Below are 19,605 nucleotides of genomic sequence, written 5' to 3'. Positions count from 1 at the left end.
CTCCAGAGTTTTTGCTTGCTGTCATAGCGCTTATTAGCTTCAACTGTATTTGGATGCTCACAGTATCCCTGCCCTGCCTTGCCGTTTTGCATTTTCCCCTCACAGGTAAAGACCAGGTTCTTATTACTTCTGTCATACCTTGCCATTTAGTGCAGACACATAAGCAGAAAGCCTGTCATAGTTGTCAGCAGGCCTCAGTCAACCTAAAAGGGGGTCCTAGCACAGTACATCAAGGGTAGTCTCCAATACCAGTGTAGAGGCACAGTCAGTCAGCCACTCGGGGTACCCTGTTGGACTGGAGAAAGTCATTGATCTTCTTCCTACAGTACTGTTCATTTCTCCAGAAGTTTGAGACTGCTTTAACCTGGTGGCAACCTCAGACCAGGTTGACATGGTCTGGAGCCTCTGCTGTTGGTCCTGGGGAAAGAGGAAGTCCTGCCTCCGCACCAGCCCATCCAACAGGGACCCGTAGGTCCCTGCCAACAAAGGGTGACAGTTTTCCCGTCTACCATGTCCAGGGCAAATGTGACCAACCGTGCAGGGCAGCTCTAGATGCCAGTGAATTCCAGAATATCTGTTAATTGGCGAGTTATCCTGGAACAGACCATGGTAAGATGGGGCTGAAATCAGACATGATGGATGCCATGTAGTTAATGAAGTGAGTTTGCTAAAATACAGTGAGAAACCTGCCAGACCTCGTGGCAGAAATCCCTCCAAAAACAAACACAATTATACATATCCAAAAAAAAACAGCCAATTTAGCTAACAAAATATTTCCGTACACATAGTGGATGTAATCTTAATACAAATTTTGAAAGAATTGAGAACATTTCAAATCAGGCCATGTGAGATTGGTGGGATAATCATGTATGCCTAGATTTTTTTGTCGGCTGTATCAGTTTACCAATGTCTAATGTGTTGATATTCCTTAGTTAAAATAAAGAACAAGCAAAATTATACAAATGGAACACGCTTCAGATGAAATCATAAAAGTCAGTATTAGTGCTGTTTCATATTTGAAGATCTCAAAAGTGACCCACAGAATGATTAACTTTCTAGTGCAATGACTGGGATGTGATCTAAATAAAGTTCAGTAGGCAGTTGGGAAATAGAGTAATTAATAAGAATAGGATAATTCACGCAATGTATGTCAAAACATTCAACAAGACAAGCATCTTCATAAATCTAGAACTTGTAAGAATATTTGGCTCTTCCAGGCTGCACAATTCTAAAATTAATATCCAAAAACTGAGTGTCTTTTGTTTTGGTAAGTCTAGACTGATATAACATTGAATTCTATAGAATACATTTCAGAATCTAGCAACTTGGGACTTAGATCTGTCAAAAAGAGGCAAATCAGTTGGATTTCTTTGCCTTTCCCTGTACCGAATTGCTAAAAGTACTTTTATCTTTAATTGACATGTTTTTTTGTCATTACTGACTATTTCTGTGTGATTTTTTAGCCTGTCAGAATTTGAAACTGAGTAAGTATATTTCTCAGCAAACTATCATATGATATTCTATTTTTTAACAAAATTGTTAAATACAGAGAAATAATTGCAGCTGTTAGGATAAAGGTATCATCAAACTGCTATGAAATTCAGTGTGATTTTGTTAATTATTTAGATTGAATGGGATACAATATATCTGTAGACTTGAATCCACTCATAGCAGAATAGCTACAGCTAGCAGTAACTTCTTAAAGAATTTGCATGATTTTTTTTTTCCCTGCTGTCTTTCATGTCCACAGAAAAGACTATTCGGGAGAGTACACAATCTTTCTGATCCCCTGCACTGTACAACCTACACAACCTTGGATCGACCCTGGAGATAAACCACTGGCCTGTACTGCACACGCTCCTGAAAAGTATGAGCATATTATGATTCTACTATATAAATACTTCTTCAGCACAAAATGCACAAATATTTTCTAAATAGATTTTTCTCCATTTCTTTCGGTCATGGAAAATTACATTTTGCTGTTTTATCATTGAACATACAGAGAATTAGATGTGTAGGTTCTAACATATCATGGGGATTCAGGTTGCTCAGTCAGTTGCAGTGGCTAAACTGGAGATAAAGTTACAGTCTTCTTCACACCGTATCTAATAATCACTGAGCTATTTGTAAATATGCCACTGAAAATATAAAGACCTAAACTGACAGGATTTAAAACTGTGAGTGATTGTGTTATTACCATAGCTGAATAATACATTGTCACATGTTGGACAGGAGAGGGAAAAAATGATCCTGTTTATCTTCATTATCTGAAGAAATGTTCTTAGTATGTATGTAGTAGGATCCAGCAATATTACCAATTACTTTCCCTGTACAAGTGGGGTCATACTTAGTTTAAAGACCTGGATTTCAGTTTTGCAAAGTCAACTCATGCACAAAAAGTATGATTTATCATAAATCGAAAAGAATAACCAATTATGCCATGGCATGAAAAAAATGAAATACTTGGCTTCTTTTGCTGCTTTATACCTATTGGTCCTGAATTTACTGGGCATTACTGGGGAAATGGAGCCTTACAGCTGTGCACCAGCAATTTTATGGATGAGTTCTAGGATGGCACCTGTTTCCACCATGTTCCTGCTCAGTAAAGGCAAAGTTTGTGGTATCCATCACATTGGCGTTTTCTACATGTGTTTTGTCGGTGCTATATCAAATGCAGAGCTGACGTCATGCTCACTGGCCTTAAACAGAATCAGAGTTGGTGAACCGCACAGGTCACCTTTAATCAGTACTGCACCCCGATTCCCAACTGGAATGAAAATTGGCCCTTTATTTTTCTTAAGTGATTATACCTTGGTATTGATTCAAGATTAACATTTGTATATTAATATGTCTGTTGCTAGTGCGTAATAACTACTGTAACGAGTACTGAGAGAGAGGGCAGATTTATCAACTACACCAATTGTAATAAGGTTACCAGTTCTGATGAAGTGTGGCTTTCTAGCTGTAGTTGCTGTTTAAGTTTATGCCAGAGAACATACAACTGTTAAGGATACCATCTTCTAAGATACTGTCAGCACATTGACTTTGTTATTTTCTTTCCATCAAGGTTCCTTATCCCTATTGCATTTCAGCAGACAAATCGTCCAGTTCCAGTTGTCTACTCTCTGAACACAGAGTTTCATCTTTGCAACAATGAGAAGGTCTTTATGATGGATCCATCTAAAACAGAGATGTCCCTGGCTGAAATGGATTATAAAGGAGCCTTCTCTATGGGTATGTTGTTTTCTAAACTCATTTTGTAATAGGTTTTATTGTTACAAATCTCTCATTTCCAACAATTTATGTGACTCTAGTTAAAGAATTTTCTCATTGTTCCACAAATAACACTTGTTGTCTAAAAAGAATGCCCTTCATATTATAAGGGCGGATGTGGGATTTTACCTTTGTATGATGTTGTAAAACTTGCAAAAGCAAATCAGTTACCTATTTTACATTTCTCCTGACCTGTTTCCATTTCTTTCCACACCTTTTTTAGCTTTCACCAGTTTTAGATATGGTTAGACATATCCTTCCTAACTCCCCATATGGCAAGCTCAATGTCTGCTTTTTTTTTCATAACATTCCATTTAAGGCCTTATTTTAAATGGACATGACCTGCTGTGTCTGTCAATCAATTGATCAATTAATGTACTATTTTCATTGCACTATTGTCACAAACCTACATAACTTTAATTTTTCAAATTTAGTTTCTAACCTGAAAAATTGAAAAGTCATATCAGACTTGAAATGTTAACTTTGTTTCTTTTTCACAGATGCTGCCAGAGCTGCCGAGTTTCTCCAACAATTTATCTCTTTGATTTAGATTTCCAGCATCCAGTATTTTGCTTTTATTTGCATGTAAAGTCTGCACCCTGAGCTGCAGCTGACACTAATAATGCTTGCAGAATTTTGTTTTGCTGTAAAGATATGGAGGAAAAAATTCAGTAATTACATTCCAATACGACATGTTTTTTCAACACACCGTTACCACTATATTCACTCAGCCCATTATAGATTCCAAAAATTGAAATATTACTAAAGAAACATACATTTTTGTTTCAGAAAAACACAAGCTTACTGATAACTTAGCTCCAAAAACAGCCTTTCTTTTCCAAAGAAAAACATGAATGTGAGTTGCCTGGATTCAAAGTCAGTACAGAAAACGTAAATGTTAAATGTATCAACTCAATCTCCAATTCACCGTAGCCTTCCCCATAAACCCCCATGCTGGACTCTAAATCACTTGAAGTCATTTTTGCATTCTAGATTCCCTAAATGTCGTGATGTAAGTTATTCTTCCCTGCATGTGGCCACAAAACTTGGTTCCAGAGCCTCAATGGAGGTGATACTATGGAAATCCAATGCCCTGCAAAGTGTTCCTCCTTATACTTGGCCTGTCTGCAGCTCCTCATATCTGGTGTCTCACTACAAACTGCAGGCAGTACCTGTGTCTGAACTGGTGGCTCCATGGTCTGACCAAATGATGAATTGCCATTCTGTTGCACACTCTGCTCAGATTGAATGGGCAATGACTGTGCAAGCAGTTCTTTGATGTCTGGAAGCAGGAATTCAAAAGAGAAGTTTTGGTTCAAGAAAGGTGGATAGGAAGTAAGAGGTCTGTGGTCACACATGTAGCAGGACAAGGATGAGCTGCCAGTTGGCAAAGGTATAAAGTAGGAGCATACCGTCATCCTCTACGTTCTCAGCAATACTAGATCTTGCACGTTATGTTGCAGTCAGTCCCATGATACAGACAGCCATCTCCTTCATAGAGCTCAGGAAATGCATTTGTCAGTCACAGGTTTTTCTCTACTCCTTTCAGTTGTGCCACCTTAACATGCAGGTGAAAAAACAAGAAGTCAATGGTTGTGTTTGTGTGATGAGCCTCCTTTAGCTGATGGCTGGAGATATGTGGAAGCAGCGAGTAGGAGTCATCACTTGAAAATGTGAGGTGGTGAGGTGCAGAATCGAACAAGGCATCATTAGAATATGAGAGAGGGGAAGTGGAATATCTGGATATTCAGTGCAAGTCCTAATTGCCAGGGACAGCTGAGTGAGTGCTGAGGATCTGGTGAGTAATTTCAAGATAGGTCAATTAATTTCCTTTATTACAGATGGGTGAGAGATGGGGAGATAGTCCAGAGAGCTCGAATTGAGGTAGAAGATCTAGAAGAATGGCAGAGTAGGCTCCAAGAGCCAAATGGCTTAGTTGAGCACTTATCTCTTATGGTCATTTAGCACTTCGATCAGAGGTTGGTGTTGCAGTGGGTAGGAGACCTCTTGTGATGAAGTATTCACTGATGTTGAGCAGCTGTGTAAGTTCATTAAACTTCTTACGGTACTGCTGCCTGTTTTAGCCACGTTCAGAAGGTTGTCATTCCCCTACTGGGGAATCATGGCCTCACCTCCATGACTGAGGTCTCCAGTGCCACATCCAAACTAGGGAGCATTCTCTTTAAAAATGGAATTCCATTTTCCTTCTTCAGAATTGCAGCAATGATACTTAACAGCAGCCTGCTGTGATTCAGCGTTCCTTTCTATTGTGAGGAACTGACTGCCCTTTGGGAAGAGCAGTCTGTTTGCACCATGTGTTGTTAGTGCACATTGCTCACAACCCTGCTGAATGTTCAGGTACCTGCTCAAAGCAATGACACAATCAGCTAAATGGGGGGTGACACCGAATCTGGATGCTATCTATCTCAGTGATCCCAGGCATAGGCAGGTCATGACTGTGAACCCCACCCCTGAGAGACAAGGAGGGGGATTAAAAACCAGCTAATGAAAACAAACTAAAACAAAAATAAAGTCGTGTTCACCCACAGAAAAAGGTCCAGCTTAGCTGTTGCATTTGAGCTTTGAAGATGCACACTTAAAAAAATTATTTGACTGATAGTAAGGGGTATTTCCTGTCTGCCCCACCCAATTGTCTCAGTGAAATATCGGACATAATTTAAAGCCAAGCCAACCACCCCAAAAAAGAAGGAAAAAAGGCAATTTTGGAGTCAGGATGTCAAAATGATGCAGGGAGAAGACCCTGCCTGCTACCACACTTGCAGCAAATTAATTCTGGATTGGAAAGACTCTCTCAAAGCCAAATTTCCACCTGAAAACTAAATTGAGGCCTTTAAGTGGGTGACGGAGTCACGATGCATGGAACCTGAAAATGGGCCCCCAAGGTGGGATCCCTCATTCAGGGGCACTCTGCATTGGAAAATGGCAAACATGATGCAGTGCTGAGAGCTGTCCCATTTCCTGATTCATTCCTCTACCCAGCCTATTCCACAATCCCTATAAATCACGCATTCACCTTTGGTCCTGAGCTCCTTATTGATTCTGGACCTCTAGTGGGTACATTGCTGACAGCTGCCACTGCTTCTGGGATTGCACCCCTCAGGGTCCTTAATCCTGGGAGGACTCAATGACGACCACTAAAGTACTTGATGGATACTTAATATGAGTGACCCTTCCCTACATGGGATGCAGTGTTCCCATTGGTTCTTCAGTCGGCGTGCAATACCCACGTCTTAAACATTTAATTTCACCCGTTCTGTTCTCAAAGTTGGTCTCCGTGACCCAGGGACAATTGGACTGCCAGAAGCAAACATGCCCACTGGTTCTAGGACACCACAATAGTTTGACCTGGTCAACATTCAGGCCTCAAGCAACATAGTTCATGAGGCAGTGCTGGGACATATGGGATCTCTTTTTAGGAGACGGGAGGAATCATTACCACAGGGTCTCAGGTTGTTTTGTGACAACTGAGGGAGCACTCCTCCCCTCTGATCCATAAAAAAAGAATTGAAACCGAAGTTCCTGGATCCTCTTATGACTGGGAAACCACTAAAATTGTACAAAGTGTCCATGCAAACTGTGCTGTACAATATTCTTTTAACATGGCAATTGAAGTCCTACTTGCATCAAAAGTCCTTATAAATTGAAAAAAATCTACCTAATGAGGGGCCAAACGACAGTTAATCCTTTGTTAAATGCCACCATCCACGGTTGGCAGACGAATGAAACCAAACCACATCACTTTGCTATTGCCCTGCACATGCCAGGTAGGAGGGTTTAAAGTCGCCTTCATTTAATAACCCATCTACAAAAGCTATTATAGAAGAGGAATGGACCAAAACAACCAGTGGACTTTCAGTGAACCTCCACGGAATGCTAGTGTTAGTGTTCAGGACCATTTGTTCTAGGTCCAGGTGGCACTGAAGGTCAGCACTGTAGTGGTGACTGTTGCTTTCTATCTCCCAAGAAAGAATTGCTGTGCCTGTAACTACTGGATATCTATAAATATGCTTGACGTGGAGGGGCTGGTGTTGGACTGGGGTGGGCAAGGTCAGAAATCACACAACACTAGGTTACAGTCCAACAGGTTAATTTGAAAACAAGAGCTTTCAAACCCTCACTCCTCCTTCAGCTCATGTTTTTGAATAAACCTGTTGGACTGTAACCTGGTGTCATGTGATTTTTGACCTTTTAAATTTACTGCAGCTACTGTTTATCCACTGTTGTTCTCTTTGGCTAAGAACTCACAAATATACTTATCAGAATCAGTGTTGAATATTCTAGTGCTTCCAAAATAAAGGAAGATTACATTGACCGTATGATGTAGTCCTAAGGGGAGTTTTCTGATTACTGCATATTACTTAGTTATGTTACCCAGTCAAGACACATGTCGTTCTTAGGGATTGAGAGCTTTGTGGTAGGTCTGGAATCTTGTACCAGAACAAAAGGGATTTGTCTGTAATGCTTGTTTTTATAGACATAATAGTAAATTTTACAGATTTAAATTATTATCCCACTTGTGTCGTAATATGGAGTGAGATGCATTTACATATTGCCATTGATAGCAGTTTTCTTTTTTCTAAAACGTTCTAAAATATAAGTTATAAAGCAGTGATTGAAATTATTTCTCTGCTTTTCCAAAATTTCTCCATTTTGAGCTTCTCAGTTCCATATTTTCTTCCTCCCCGGGGCAGCTGGATTCTCAGAACTATTGGCTAATCCAAAACCACCACCACTGCCCAACAGCAAGTCATAGGATCCAATTCTGATCAGTCAGCAGCTCTTCTTTCTTTGGAAAGAATACCTTGTATGACTTTCCATCCAATGGCCCAGCAGAGAGTTTACAAGCTTTCCTGGCTCTTGATTTTTTTTTTGCCTTAACTGTTCAATTGTAGCTGTTTGGAACACTCCACAGCTTTTCTTAAGACTCAAAAAGAAAGCTGGAAGACTTTGAGAAACTTCCTCAACTACAAATAAAACAAAATCACCATGTTTTATTTTTAGAAATCGTTCAATTCACTGCAGTCTTTCATTATTTCTCCTTTTTCTGACTTTCAACATGGCAGAATTTAAGGAGCTGCTCTCAACCATACTATTTAAAAGTTCTGTTTAAGATTACACAGCAGTACCCATAATTAAAGCTTTTTGCTTTAGTCTGTCTTGGCTCTACGGTTAAAAAAAATTCTTGTTTAGCCCATATTCAGATTGTTCTCTTTAACTTTGCATCTGATAAACTAGTCAAAATAAGACAAGTGGAAGAATAATTAGAATAAGTAATTATTCTCCAGGGAGAGAGATGTTTTATCAAATCATTTCAACCCTGTAGAGATACGAACATATAGTGGTCTCAGAGTGTGTTTATATATAACAAGACATGGTCAATTACCATAGACGTGAGTCGTAACCACATGATGGAATTTTGCCCAGGAGACTATGATTCACTTACATTCTCATTTTAATAGGTCAGAAACTCTATGGACGCGTGCTTTGGAATCCTGAACAAAACCTCAACTCTGCCTACAGGCTACAGCTAGAGAAGGTGTATCTTTGCACTGGAAAAGATGGTTATGTCCCTTTCTTTGATCCAACTGGAACTATTTATAATGAGGGTCCACAGTATGGCTGCATTCAACCTAACAAACACTTGAAGCACAGATTCCTCCTTTTGGTATGTTTACAACATTGCTTTCCAAAATTTTGTGGAGAGAACTCTCTCCATTTTTAAATTTTTTTATATAGTTACCCTTATACAAAGAAGTTAGATGACCAAAACGTATATAAACATGATCAGCTGGATGTTTTGCTATCTGTATTTTTGAAGGCAGTAAACAGGTTAATTAGACTTGCCCTCTGACATGCCTGTGAGTATGGGAATCTCACCTGTATCCTCGTGACAGGATATGCAGGTGGAAATCCAAGACCACCTGGTCACTGCCAACCTGGACTTCAAAACATTGAAAGCATTTCAGTCATTCTGTATGAAATGGGAATTATATAAACTTTTGACCGTTCTGAGGAAGGGTCACTCGACTTGAAAAGTTAATTCTGATTCTTTTCCACAGATGCTGCCAGACCTGCTGAGCTTTTCCAGCAATTTCCGTTGTTGTTTTTGACTTACAGCATCCACAGTTCTTTTGGTTTTTATTAAGTTCTCTAGAGACCTGCAATATTAGTTCCGCAGGCACAGGAAAGAGGACTATCTTCCCAGTAAATCTGTCTTAAGCCTTTAATCCTATTTTAGCCTTCCATCCTGTCTACCAGTTTGTCTTGTATTTCCGATGCTACCTGTGTATTATAAACCGGCTCTTAAATATTAGCTTTGATTTAAAAATGATTATGCAACCTAGTTTTGAGCTGGGAAAACTATAACTGGTGCAATTCTGTTATAAGATTCATCCTGATTACTACAAATGGTTTGGTAATGATTACACTTTCTTCTAACAGACAGTGTTTGCCTATTAGAGTGCTTCTGACATCTAGACTTGGTTGAATATTAATACATTTTTTTTGCTCTTTTAAAAGGATCGGAACCAACCAGAAGTAACTGACCAGTATTTTCATGATGTACCATTCGATGCTCAGTTTGCATCTGATGCACCAGAGTTTCATGCAATGAGGGATGTGCCTGGAGTCGACGGTTTCACTATGAAGGTCGATGCTTTATACAAGGTTTGTCTGCTTGTTTACTTTATGTTATTAGGGGCATTACAATGGCAGTTTCCTAGTAGCATAAATGTGGTTGTCCAAGGAGACAGTAAGGACTGCAAATGTTGGAAGCCAGAGTCAATGAAGGTGGAACTGGACAAATACAGCAGGTCAGACATCATCACAGCAGCAGGAAAGCCAGTGTTCCAGGACTGAGAGAGGGAGGGGAGCCCAGAAATAAATAGAGGAGAGGGGTGGGGCTGTGGCTGAGGCTGGATAAGGGTAGGTGCGATGGGGATAGGTGGATGCAGGTAGGGAGTTACAGTAATTGGCCAGTGGGAAGGGTGGAGCAGATTGGTGAGTAGAAAGATGGACAGGTCAGGGAGGTGGGGCAAGGGATAAGGCTGGGGATGGAGAGATTTTTGATGCTGGTGAGGTCAATATACAGTATCAACCATCCCACCTAACCTTCCACCCTCCGATGTTGAACGCTCCGTACTCAGCAAAGGTCTCAGCTTTATACCTCTGCGCCCCCACCTTAACAAATTTTGGGCGCGACATGACGTCGAACTCTTCTTCCGCCGTCTTCGCCTCCGTGCTCATTTCTTTGGACAAGAGTCCTCTCCCCGTCCCACAGACCCCTTCACCCAGTTCCAACACTCTCCTCTACCTGAACTCCTCCCTCTGGCCTTTTATCTACACTTGATCTGTTCATTGAGAACTGTCAACGTGATATTGGTCGCCTCAATTTCTCTGTGCACCCACCCCCCCCAACCCCATCCCCACCCAATCCAACCTATCTTCCTCCAAACTGACTGCCATCTGTGCACTTCGATCTAACCCTGACTTTGTTATTAAGCCTGCCGATAAGGGTGGCGTTGTTGTAGTCTGGCGTACTGACCTCTACATGGCAGAGGCTGAGCACCAGCTTTCAGAGACTCCTCCTATCTTCCCCTGGACTATGACCCCACCATGGTGCATCAAGCCATTGTATCCACTACAGTAACTGACCTCATTTCATCTGGTGGTCTCTTTCTTCCACCCCACCACCCCCACTCCTTCCAAGCTGATTGGTCCCCCAGCCCTGCACAGCTCGCTTCTACCTCCTTCCAAAAATCCACAAACAGGACTGTCCAGGCAGACCCATTGTCTCAGCCTGCTCCTGCCCCACAGAACTCATCTCTTCCTACCTTGACTCAGTCTTCTCTCCCCCGTTCTAATCCCTGCCCACATACATCCGTGATTTCTCTGACGCTTTACACCAGTTTCAAAATTTCCAGTTTGCAGGCTTCAGCTGTCTCCTCTTTACCATGGATGTGCAATCCCTTTACACATCCATCCCCCACCAGGATGGTCTGAGGACACTCCACTTCTTCCCGGAGCAAAGGCCTGAACCGTCCCCACCCACGACCACCATCCTCCGCTTGGCTGAGCTTGTCCCCACCCTCAACAACTTCTCTTTTAATTCCTCCCATTTTCTTCAGGCAGAGGGATGGCAATGGTACCTGCATGGGCCCCAGTTATGCTTGTCTCTTCGTGGGGTACTTGGAACATTCCTTGTTCCAGTCCTATTCCGGCCTCCACCCACAACTCTTTCTCTGATATATCGATGATATCATCAGTACTGCTTCCCTTTCTCATCCGGAATTGGAAAAGTTAATCGATTTCATTTCCAATTTCCAATTTCCACCCTGCCATCACTTTTACCTGGTCTATCTCTGTCTCTTCCCTTCCCTTCCTCGATAGCTCTGTTTCCATTTCTGGGAATAGACTGGCTACTAATATCCACTATAAACCTACCAACTCCCACAGCTACCTGGATTATACATCCTCGCACTCTGCTTCCTGTAAAGACTCCATCCCATTCTCTGAGTTCCTCCGTCTCTGTCACATATGTTCAGATGAGGCCAACTTCGACAAGGGAGCCTCCAAAATGGTCACCTTCTTCCAGCACCATTATCGACATGGCCCTCAACCAGGTCCAACCCATCTCCTGCACTTCTTCCCTCACCCCCGTTCTTCCCTCCCACAACAGCGACAGGGCTCCCCTTGTCCTTACCTACCACCCCACCAGCATCCACATCCAGAAGATCATCAGGTGCCATTTCTGCTGCCTCCAGCGAGATGCCACCACCACCAGACACACATACCCCTCCCCTCCCTTACCTGCCTTCCGCAGGGACTGTTCCCTCTGGGACACCCTTGTCTACTCTTCCTTCACTCCCAGTACACCCCCACAGCTCCATGGCATCTTCCCCTGCCACCGCCAAAGGTGTAACTCCTGCCCATTTACCCTCTCCCTCCCTCGCACTTCACCTGCACTTCCCAGAATCCAGTCTGCTGCATTCGCTGCTCGTAATGTGGTCAACGAAGCATAGTCTGGGTGACCGCTTCGCAGAACATCTACGTTCTGCTTGCAAAAAAGACCCTGAGCGTCCAGTTGCCTACCACTTTAACACACTATCCTGGCCAACATCTCTGTCTCAGGCTTGCTGCAGTGTTCCAATGAAGCTCAGCGCAAACTGGAAGATAAACACCTCACTTTCTGCTTGAGGACATTATACTCCTCTGAATTCAATATCGAGTTCAATCATTTTGGGGCCTGAACTCTCCCATGGTCTAGCCCCATACCCCACACACCAGGCCTTGTTATCACATAGCATGCCATTACACTAACAGTCTCCATTAACAGCTATTCGCCCTCCTAGCCAGATCGTTATCAACTCCTTTGTCTATCCAACTGCCCTTCTCTCTCTTTAGGCTCTATCCCCACCTATCGTTTACTCCTTGCCCACTTCCCCCTCCCTATCATCTGCATATAAACATGCATTTCACCAGACCCGAAACATTAACTCTGATTTTTCTTCACAGATGCTGCCAGACCTGCGGAGCTTTTCCTGCAATTTCTGTTTTTCTTCCACCACTACTCTCTATCTTCTATGGTCAAGCTGGTTTTATATCCATCTAGTCAGCCCATCCTGGATCCCAAGAGAGTTTACCTTCTATACCAGGCTGCAATGAAGTACCTTATCTTTTGGCTCCACACATAACCTCAATCCTTTATCCTTGAGTGGGCCTACTCTTTCCCTAGCTACTCTCTCGCTCCTAATATATGTATAAAATGCGTTGGGATTCTCCTTAAGCTTGTAATAATTTTAGGGCCTAACTCTCTCATGTCCTAGCCCCCCACCCCACAAACCAGGCCTAGTTATCACAATGTCTGCCAATACACACTACCTATTGTTAGTGATTAACAGTCCCCATTAACAGCTATTCACCCTCTTAGCCAGATCGTTATCAACTCCTTTTCTGTCTAACTGTACTTCTGTCTCTTTGGGCTCTATCCTTTAGCCTATTGTTTACTCCCTACTCCATCCCCCTCCCTATCATCTGCATATAGACCAATGTTTTCCTAGCTACCATCAGTTCTGTGGAAGGGTCACTGGACCCGAAATGGTAACTGTGATATTTTCTTCACAGATGCTGCCGGACCTGCTGAGCTTTTCCAGCAACTTCTGTTTTTGTTCAATATTCACGTCCTTGGGCTGTAAGCTCCCAAGGCGAAAATATCAGGTGTTGTTCCTCCAGTTCCTCTGACAGAGGAGATGGGAGGGGGAATTAAAATGGATGGCAACCAGAAGGTCAGGTTGGTTGGTGTGTGCAGAGTGCAGACGCTCCAAGAACCAATCCCTCAGTCTGCGTTTGGTCTCCCCGATGTAGAGAAGACTACATTGGGAGCAACAGAAGCAATGAATCAGGTTGGATGAGGAGCTGGTGAATCTCTGTCAGATCTGGGAGGATTCTTAGGGGCTTTGGACGGAGGTGAGAGGGGAGGTGTGGGAGCTGGTGTTTCACCTCCTGCAGTTGCAGCGAAAGGTACCTGGTGTGGTGGAGGGGTTGTTGGGGAATGTAGAGCTAATGAGAGAGTCGTGAAGTGAACGGTCCCTGTGGAAAGCAGACAGGGGTGGGCAGGGAAATATCTTTTTGGTGGTGGGGTCTGAGTGTAGGTGGCGGAAATGTCAGAGGATGATGCGTTGTATTCGGAGGTTGGTGGGGTGGTTTGTGAGGACTAAAGGGATTCTATCCTTATTTTTATTGGGGAGGGGATTTGAGGGCAAAAGTGCGGGAAATGGGGGAGATGCAGTTGAGGTCTTCCTTCATTATAGAGGAGGGAAAAGTACAGTCTCTAAAGTAGGAGGATATCTGGGATATCCTGGAGTAGAACGTAGCAGCAGATACGGCAGAGGCGGAGGAATTTTGAGTATCGGATAGCATTTTTGCAGGAGAGTGGGTGGGAGCAGGTATAGTCAAAGTAGTTGCGCGAGTCAGTGGGTTTGAAATGGATGTCAGTGGTGAGTCGGTTTCTGCAGATGGAGAAAAAGAGGTCCAGGAAGGGGAGGGACAAGTCAGAAATAGTCCAGATGAATTTGAGGGCGGAGTGGAAGATGTTGGCGAAGTTGATGAACTGCTCGAGCTCCTCGTGGGAGCACGAAGCCACACCGATGCAGTCATCAATATAACGGAGAGAGAGCTGAGGGCTTGGTGCCGGTGTAGTTGTGGAGGAGGGACTGTTCCACGAATCCTACAAAAACGCAGGCATAACTCAGGCCCATGCGGGTGGCCATGGCCACTCCTCTAGTTTGTAGGAAGTGGGTGTCGTGGAACAATCCTGAGATTATCCATTTGCACAGAACTTAGTCTGAGAACAATATTCAAATGAAAGCAAGCAATGACTTGGACTGGATATTTATTTTTAATTAAAAAATAGTTATATTTTACAACTTGTGCCAAGATGCACATCAGCATTAATACCTTTAACAATACACAACAGTGATGTGCACGCTCAGGATGATAACTTCCTGATCCTGCAGAGCAGAACTCCAAGGTAAGGTGTGAGGAAATTCTGAGCAATGAGAAGTTGAGTCCGTGGTCTGACAGATTTCTCCCTCCGGGTGATCTTGCCAGAGGTTGGTCATCACCGGCAATGGCTAGTGTTCCCATCCTAGCTCCCTGTTCCCTGAAACCACCAGCAGCAGCAGGCAGCTGACCAGGGAGTCTATAAGGCCTCCTATACTTACTCCTGACTAGCACAGCAGGAATCAGTGGGTTACAGTTGTGGCTGCAGGATGTTATATGGACAGGTTTCCTCTCCACAAGAGAGGCCTGGCAGCTGAGGGTATAGCTTCTACTTAAGAAAGTTGAGACACCTCAGAGGGCACCACAAGATAGAGGCATCATTTTGTTTCCGTTCTGATAGTCCCAACATTCACTTCTGCCGATGAGGCTGCCATCTTGTAACAGGCTGGATAACATGGCCTCAAACCTCAGGAATCCAACTGCCCGCCACCCTTAATTATACAGCAGTCCTAGACGCAGCCTCTTAACTGGGGGAGCAGGATTGGTGGAAATCGTCTAATATTATGGTTATCTTGAAAGGAGACAAGGTTCCGCCCATAGTGGAGTTTAAAATGTCACACTAAGTAACATCCATATTCTCTGCTTCTGTTAACATTTAAGTGGTTCTAGCAGAGAATACCGTGTGTAGTCTTCTCTCCATTGATTGTAGTGCATTGAGAAAGTTATGAGACACAAATCCAGCCTTGTGCCAAGATTCTGTTAAATTTCTGGCGTAAATGGAAGAACTGTCAAAGACCAGTTCAGTCTGGTACTCAACCATTAAATAATAAGGATTACGGCTTAAAGAGGCCATTGTAAATTTTACAGTTTGAAGTTTGACAAATACAAATTCTGAGCAGGAGGTAAGCTCACTGACCCCTGGTGCCTGCTCTACCATTTGAAAAGATTCCAAATGATCTAATAGTGGCCTGAACTCTTCTTTCCTGTCTACAATAACCAAAAAGTATTCAATGACCCTGCCAAACCCATGCTCTGGCAAAGAGAGTTCCATAGACTCATGACTGTCGGAGAAAATGTTCTCCTCGTCTTGATCTTAAGTGGGAGATCTTTTGTTTTTAAATAGTGTCCCCTAGTTCCAGTTTCTCAACCAAGGGGAAATAGTCTCTCAGCCTGTTCAGTTCAACACCCCCATCTCATCCATTCACCCATGAGTGATGATAAATGACCACTGGGGACCATTCCCTCAGCCACTGTTCTCCATATCAGATTATTTGTCTGTTATATGGACAACTTTATAATGGAAAACTGCAGGTGACATCTCGCTAGGGAACATCTGCTATGCGTGCATTGTCATTAATAAGGTTCAAAGCCCCTTATCCTGTCCCCATAACCCCACGTTTCTCATGGCTAATCCACCCACCCTGCACATCCTGGGACACAATGGGCAATTCAGCATGGCCAGTCCACCTAACCTGCATATCTTTGGACTGTGGGAAGAAACCCACGCAGACACGGGGAGAATATGAAACCTCCACACAGACAGTCGCCCAAGGGTGGAATTGAATTCATGTCCCTGGCGCCATGAGACAGCAGTGCTAACCACTGAGCCACTGTGCCAAGCCTGATGTTTGCATATTACCACTGAGGTTAATCGCAGTAACTTACTAACTCAACATTCTGCCAAATTTTACTCAACCATGTTATCTTGGTGAGAAATACAGTTTGTAAAATTGCAGTTGAGAGGCAATATTGAATCTCCCTTGATCCAATTCATCGTTTTATAGGTAAAATATTTAATCAAGGACTGCCCTGATGAAGGGTGTAAACCCAAATGTCGACTATCCAGCTCCTCTAATGTTACTTGACCTGCTGTGTTCTCCAGCTCCATACTGTATTGATCTCAGCTTGGCCTCAACTCCACTTTTCTGCCCACTCTCCATAACCCTTCAACCCATTACTAATTACAAATCTGTTTATCTTCTCCTTAAATTTACTCAATATCCCGGCATGCAATGCACTCAGATAGTGAATCCACAGCATCGTGACCCTGTGAGAAAAGTAATTTCTCCTGATCTCTGTTTTTAATCTTTGAGGAAACATCCTCCCTGCATCTACTTTGTCAATGCATCTTATATACTTAAAAGTAGATCTCCTCCTCTTCTTCTAAAGTTCACTTTGCAAAAATTGCAGCCAAAGAACTCCAAGCAAGTTGCTACAGTATGTTTTGAAGATTGTAAAACCTGCTGCCATTGTACAATTGTGGTGGAGTGTTGATCAAGCCTCCACCATTATAGTTTGGTTTGGAGATGGTGTCATAGTGTTAATCTTTCTAGTGTTAATCCATAGGCCCGGCAGAATGATTTGTGAACACAATTTCAGACCCACCATGATAGCAGGTGGAGTTTCAATTCAATTAAGAAATGTGGCATTGAAAGCTAGTCTCAGTGATAGAGTCATAAAGTTGTACAGCACAGAAACAGACCCTTCAGTCCAACAAAATGGTCATGGATTACCAAAATGCCCTTTAGGGAATGAAATCTGCCACCCTAACTTGCTTTAGTCTACATATGACTCCAGACCAACAGGAATGAGGTTGACTCCTAACAGCTCTCTGAAATGGCTTAGCAAACCAATCCATTCAAGGGCAAAAGGGGTACCCTTGCTGCTGACACCAACATCTCATGAAGGAATAAAGGAAAAAAAATCAGAGACGATTTGTGTCAAGTTTCTTTGAGTGTTGTTGCACTCATTAGAACAAGTGGGGAGTATTTTGATTTGTTCCCAATAGATCATGGACATGCTTTGGGAAGTCATGAAGTGAATTACTTACTGCAGTATTCCAACCTCTCACCTGCTCTTGTAGCCACAGTATTTGTATAAGTGATACAGTTAAGTCTCAGTGGTAATTCTCAGGATGTTAATGGAGTGGGAGTCGGTGATGGCAATGTCATTGAATATCTAGTGGATGTGGTTAGAATCTCACTTGATAAAGATTGCCATTGCCAGGTCTTAGTTGGGTCTTGACTATATATTTTCTATTGCTGTATAACTTTGTTACTTCTTATTAGGTTGAAGCTGGCCATCAGTGGTATTTGCAAGTTATTTACATTATTGGTCCAGAATCCCTTTCTGGACCACGGGTTCAACGTTCACTTAGCTATCGACTCTCACGCCAAAGGCGAGATCTGGTGGACAAGAATGGCAAGTTAACACTTGATGACTCTTTGATTTATGACAATGAGAATGATCAGGTCAAGAATGGTACAAACATGAAGAATTTAAGGCTGGAGTCTGAAGCTATGGCATTGACCTCACACAAAGAGGCATCAATCGGAGGTGCTGTCGCTGCTGTAATACTGCTACTTCTATTTTTCATTACTGCTTGCTTTTTAGCAAGAAAATGTAAACATAAGAAGAAATTGCCAAAGGAGATTCCGGAGGAATATCCACTGAACACAAAAGTTGAAATTTGCAACAAAGCATTGAATAGATTGGAGAAGAACTTAAATGGGAAGCATTGCACAGAGAAGAATATCAATATATTGAATAAAAATGATATTATTCGGGTGAAGGGTGTTAAGGTTAAACAGGTAAACCTCAACATTAAGCTTCAGAACAACTTGCAAGATGGTACTGAGGTTTGATGATTGACATTTCATTACATAGTATATAATGCTTTTGTGGTGGGATGTGAGGGAAGAAAGAAAGCAATCTTGAAAAAAAATTGTAAACAAAGGGAAAATGGTCTGAGTGGTCATTATTGTGTGTGAGATTCTTTTGCAATTGAGCTACCTCATTCTGTATACATGTACCACCTTAGTACAGTACTCGTTAAACCAGGTGCATACCTGTTCATGAATTCTTTTGAAAATTAGATGCCTTTGGGGAATTCTGTTTTGTCTGCCCATAATCTCTCAATACTTTTCTAATGGTAGCTCAATCATTGTGCATGCTTTTAAATATTCAAAGGTTCTTTTTTCATAGCTGGGCTGGATGATAATCTGAATTGTATAAAAATACCTGCAAAAGATCAAATCATTAAAATTTTGCTCTTGTTATTCTGCCTTGTTTCTAACCATGCACTCGTGTGTTTCATGTAAAAGTTTGTTTATAACTGGATGAGATGTGTAAATATCCCTTTTTAAGTGCAATTCCAGTTTAGAGGCAAAGTTCACCCAGGTTAATTTGTCTAACAATCATCATGTGTGTTTCTGAATGATTGGTTTTCATTCTCATTGGCATTGTTAAAACTTGAAAGCAACTTTTCTCAATTATCATTTTTATACTTTGTGGTAAATTGAACTTCGAATAGACCGAAAGGTATTGTTAAATGTTTGGACATTAGCATCCCCAGTATAATCTCAGTTTCTGTTTTATTTTGAACAAATACCACTTTATGTACTGTACTATCTATTGTTGAGTTTTATATCCTGTGTATGGACTAGTACAATCAAACTTCAGGGTTTATGTTTAACTGCTTAATGGAACTGTGAGACAAACCATATTTGAATTGCATTATTACTGTAATCTATTCGCATGAGAATCGCAGCAGATCCTGCTGGTGGAAGCCATTAGCACATCACTATCTTCAATTAAAATATTATGTATCTGTGAGTAACAAAACTGTCCCATTTCTTTTTTAGCATGGATCAGCCCACTCAGTGAGCACTTATCCACATTGTTAAGTGAGTGATCAAGTTGTAATGCTGAAGCTTTATCATTGCATTCATTATGTTCAGCTAATGATGAATAAACTGACTACTACCACATAATAATCACAATGTTTCAACTAATAAAGGACATTTTATTTAA

General features: G+C 42.1%; 1 protein-coding gene across 3 annotated transcripts in view; it reads left to right on the top strand.

The window, feature by feature from the left end:
- Positions 1-19,605, top strand: part of fras1 (Fraser extracellular matrix complex subunit 1) — a 423,924-nt gene extending 404,319 nt beyond the window's left edge. For all 3 annotated transcript variants that reach the window (XM_048599246.1, XM_048599242.1, XM_048599254.1), the window contains 5 exons: positions 1,751-1,867; positions 3,068-3,234; positions 8,754-8,959; positions 9,814-9,960; positions 17,862-19,605. In XM_048599246.1, the coding sequence (XP_048455203.1) occupies positions 1,751-1,867; positions 3,068-3,234; positions 8,754-8,959; positions 9,814-9,960; positions 17,862-18,437 (1,213 nt within the window). In that variant the 3' untranslated portion in view covers positions 18,438-19,605. The remainder of the gene's footprint in view (positions 1-1,750; positions 1,868-3,067; positions 3,235-8,753; positions 8,960-9,813; positions 9,961-17,861) is intronic.

This window comes from Rhincodon typus, chromosome 1, assembly GCF_021869965.1.
Source record: "Rhincodon typus isolate 14 chromosome 1, sRhiTyp1.1, whole genome shotgun sequence".
NCBI lineage: Eukaryota > Metazoa > Chordata > Chondrichthyes > Orectolobiformes > Rhincodontidae > Rhincodon > Rhincodon typus.
Note: the sequence above shows the minus strand (reverse complement) of the source record. Positions and strands in the feature narration are given on the sequence as shown.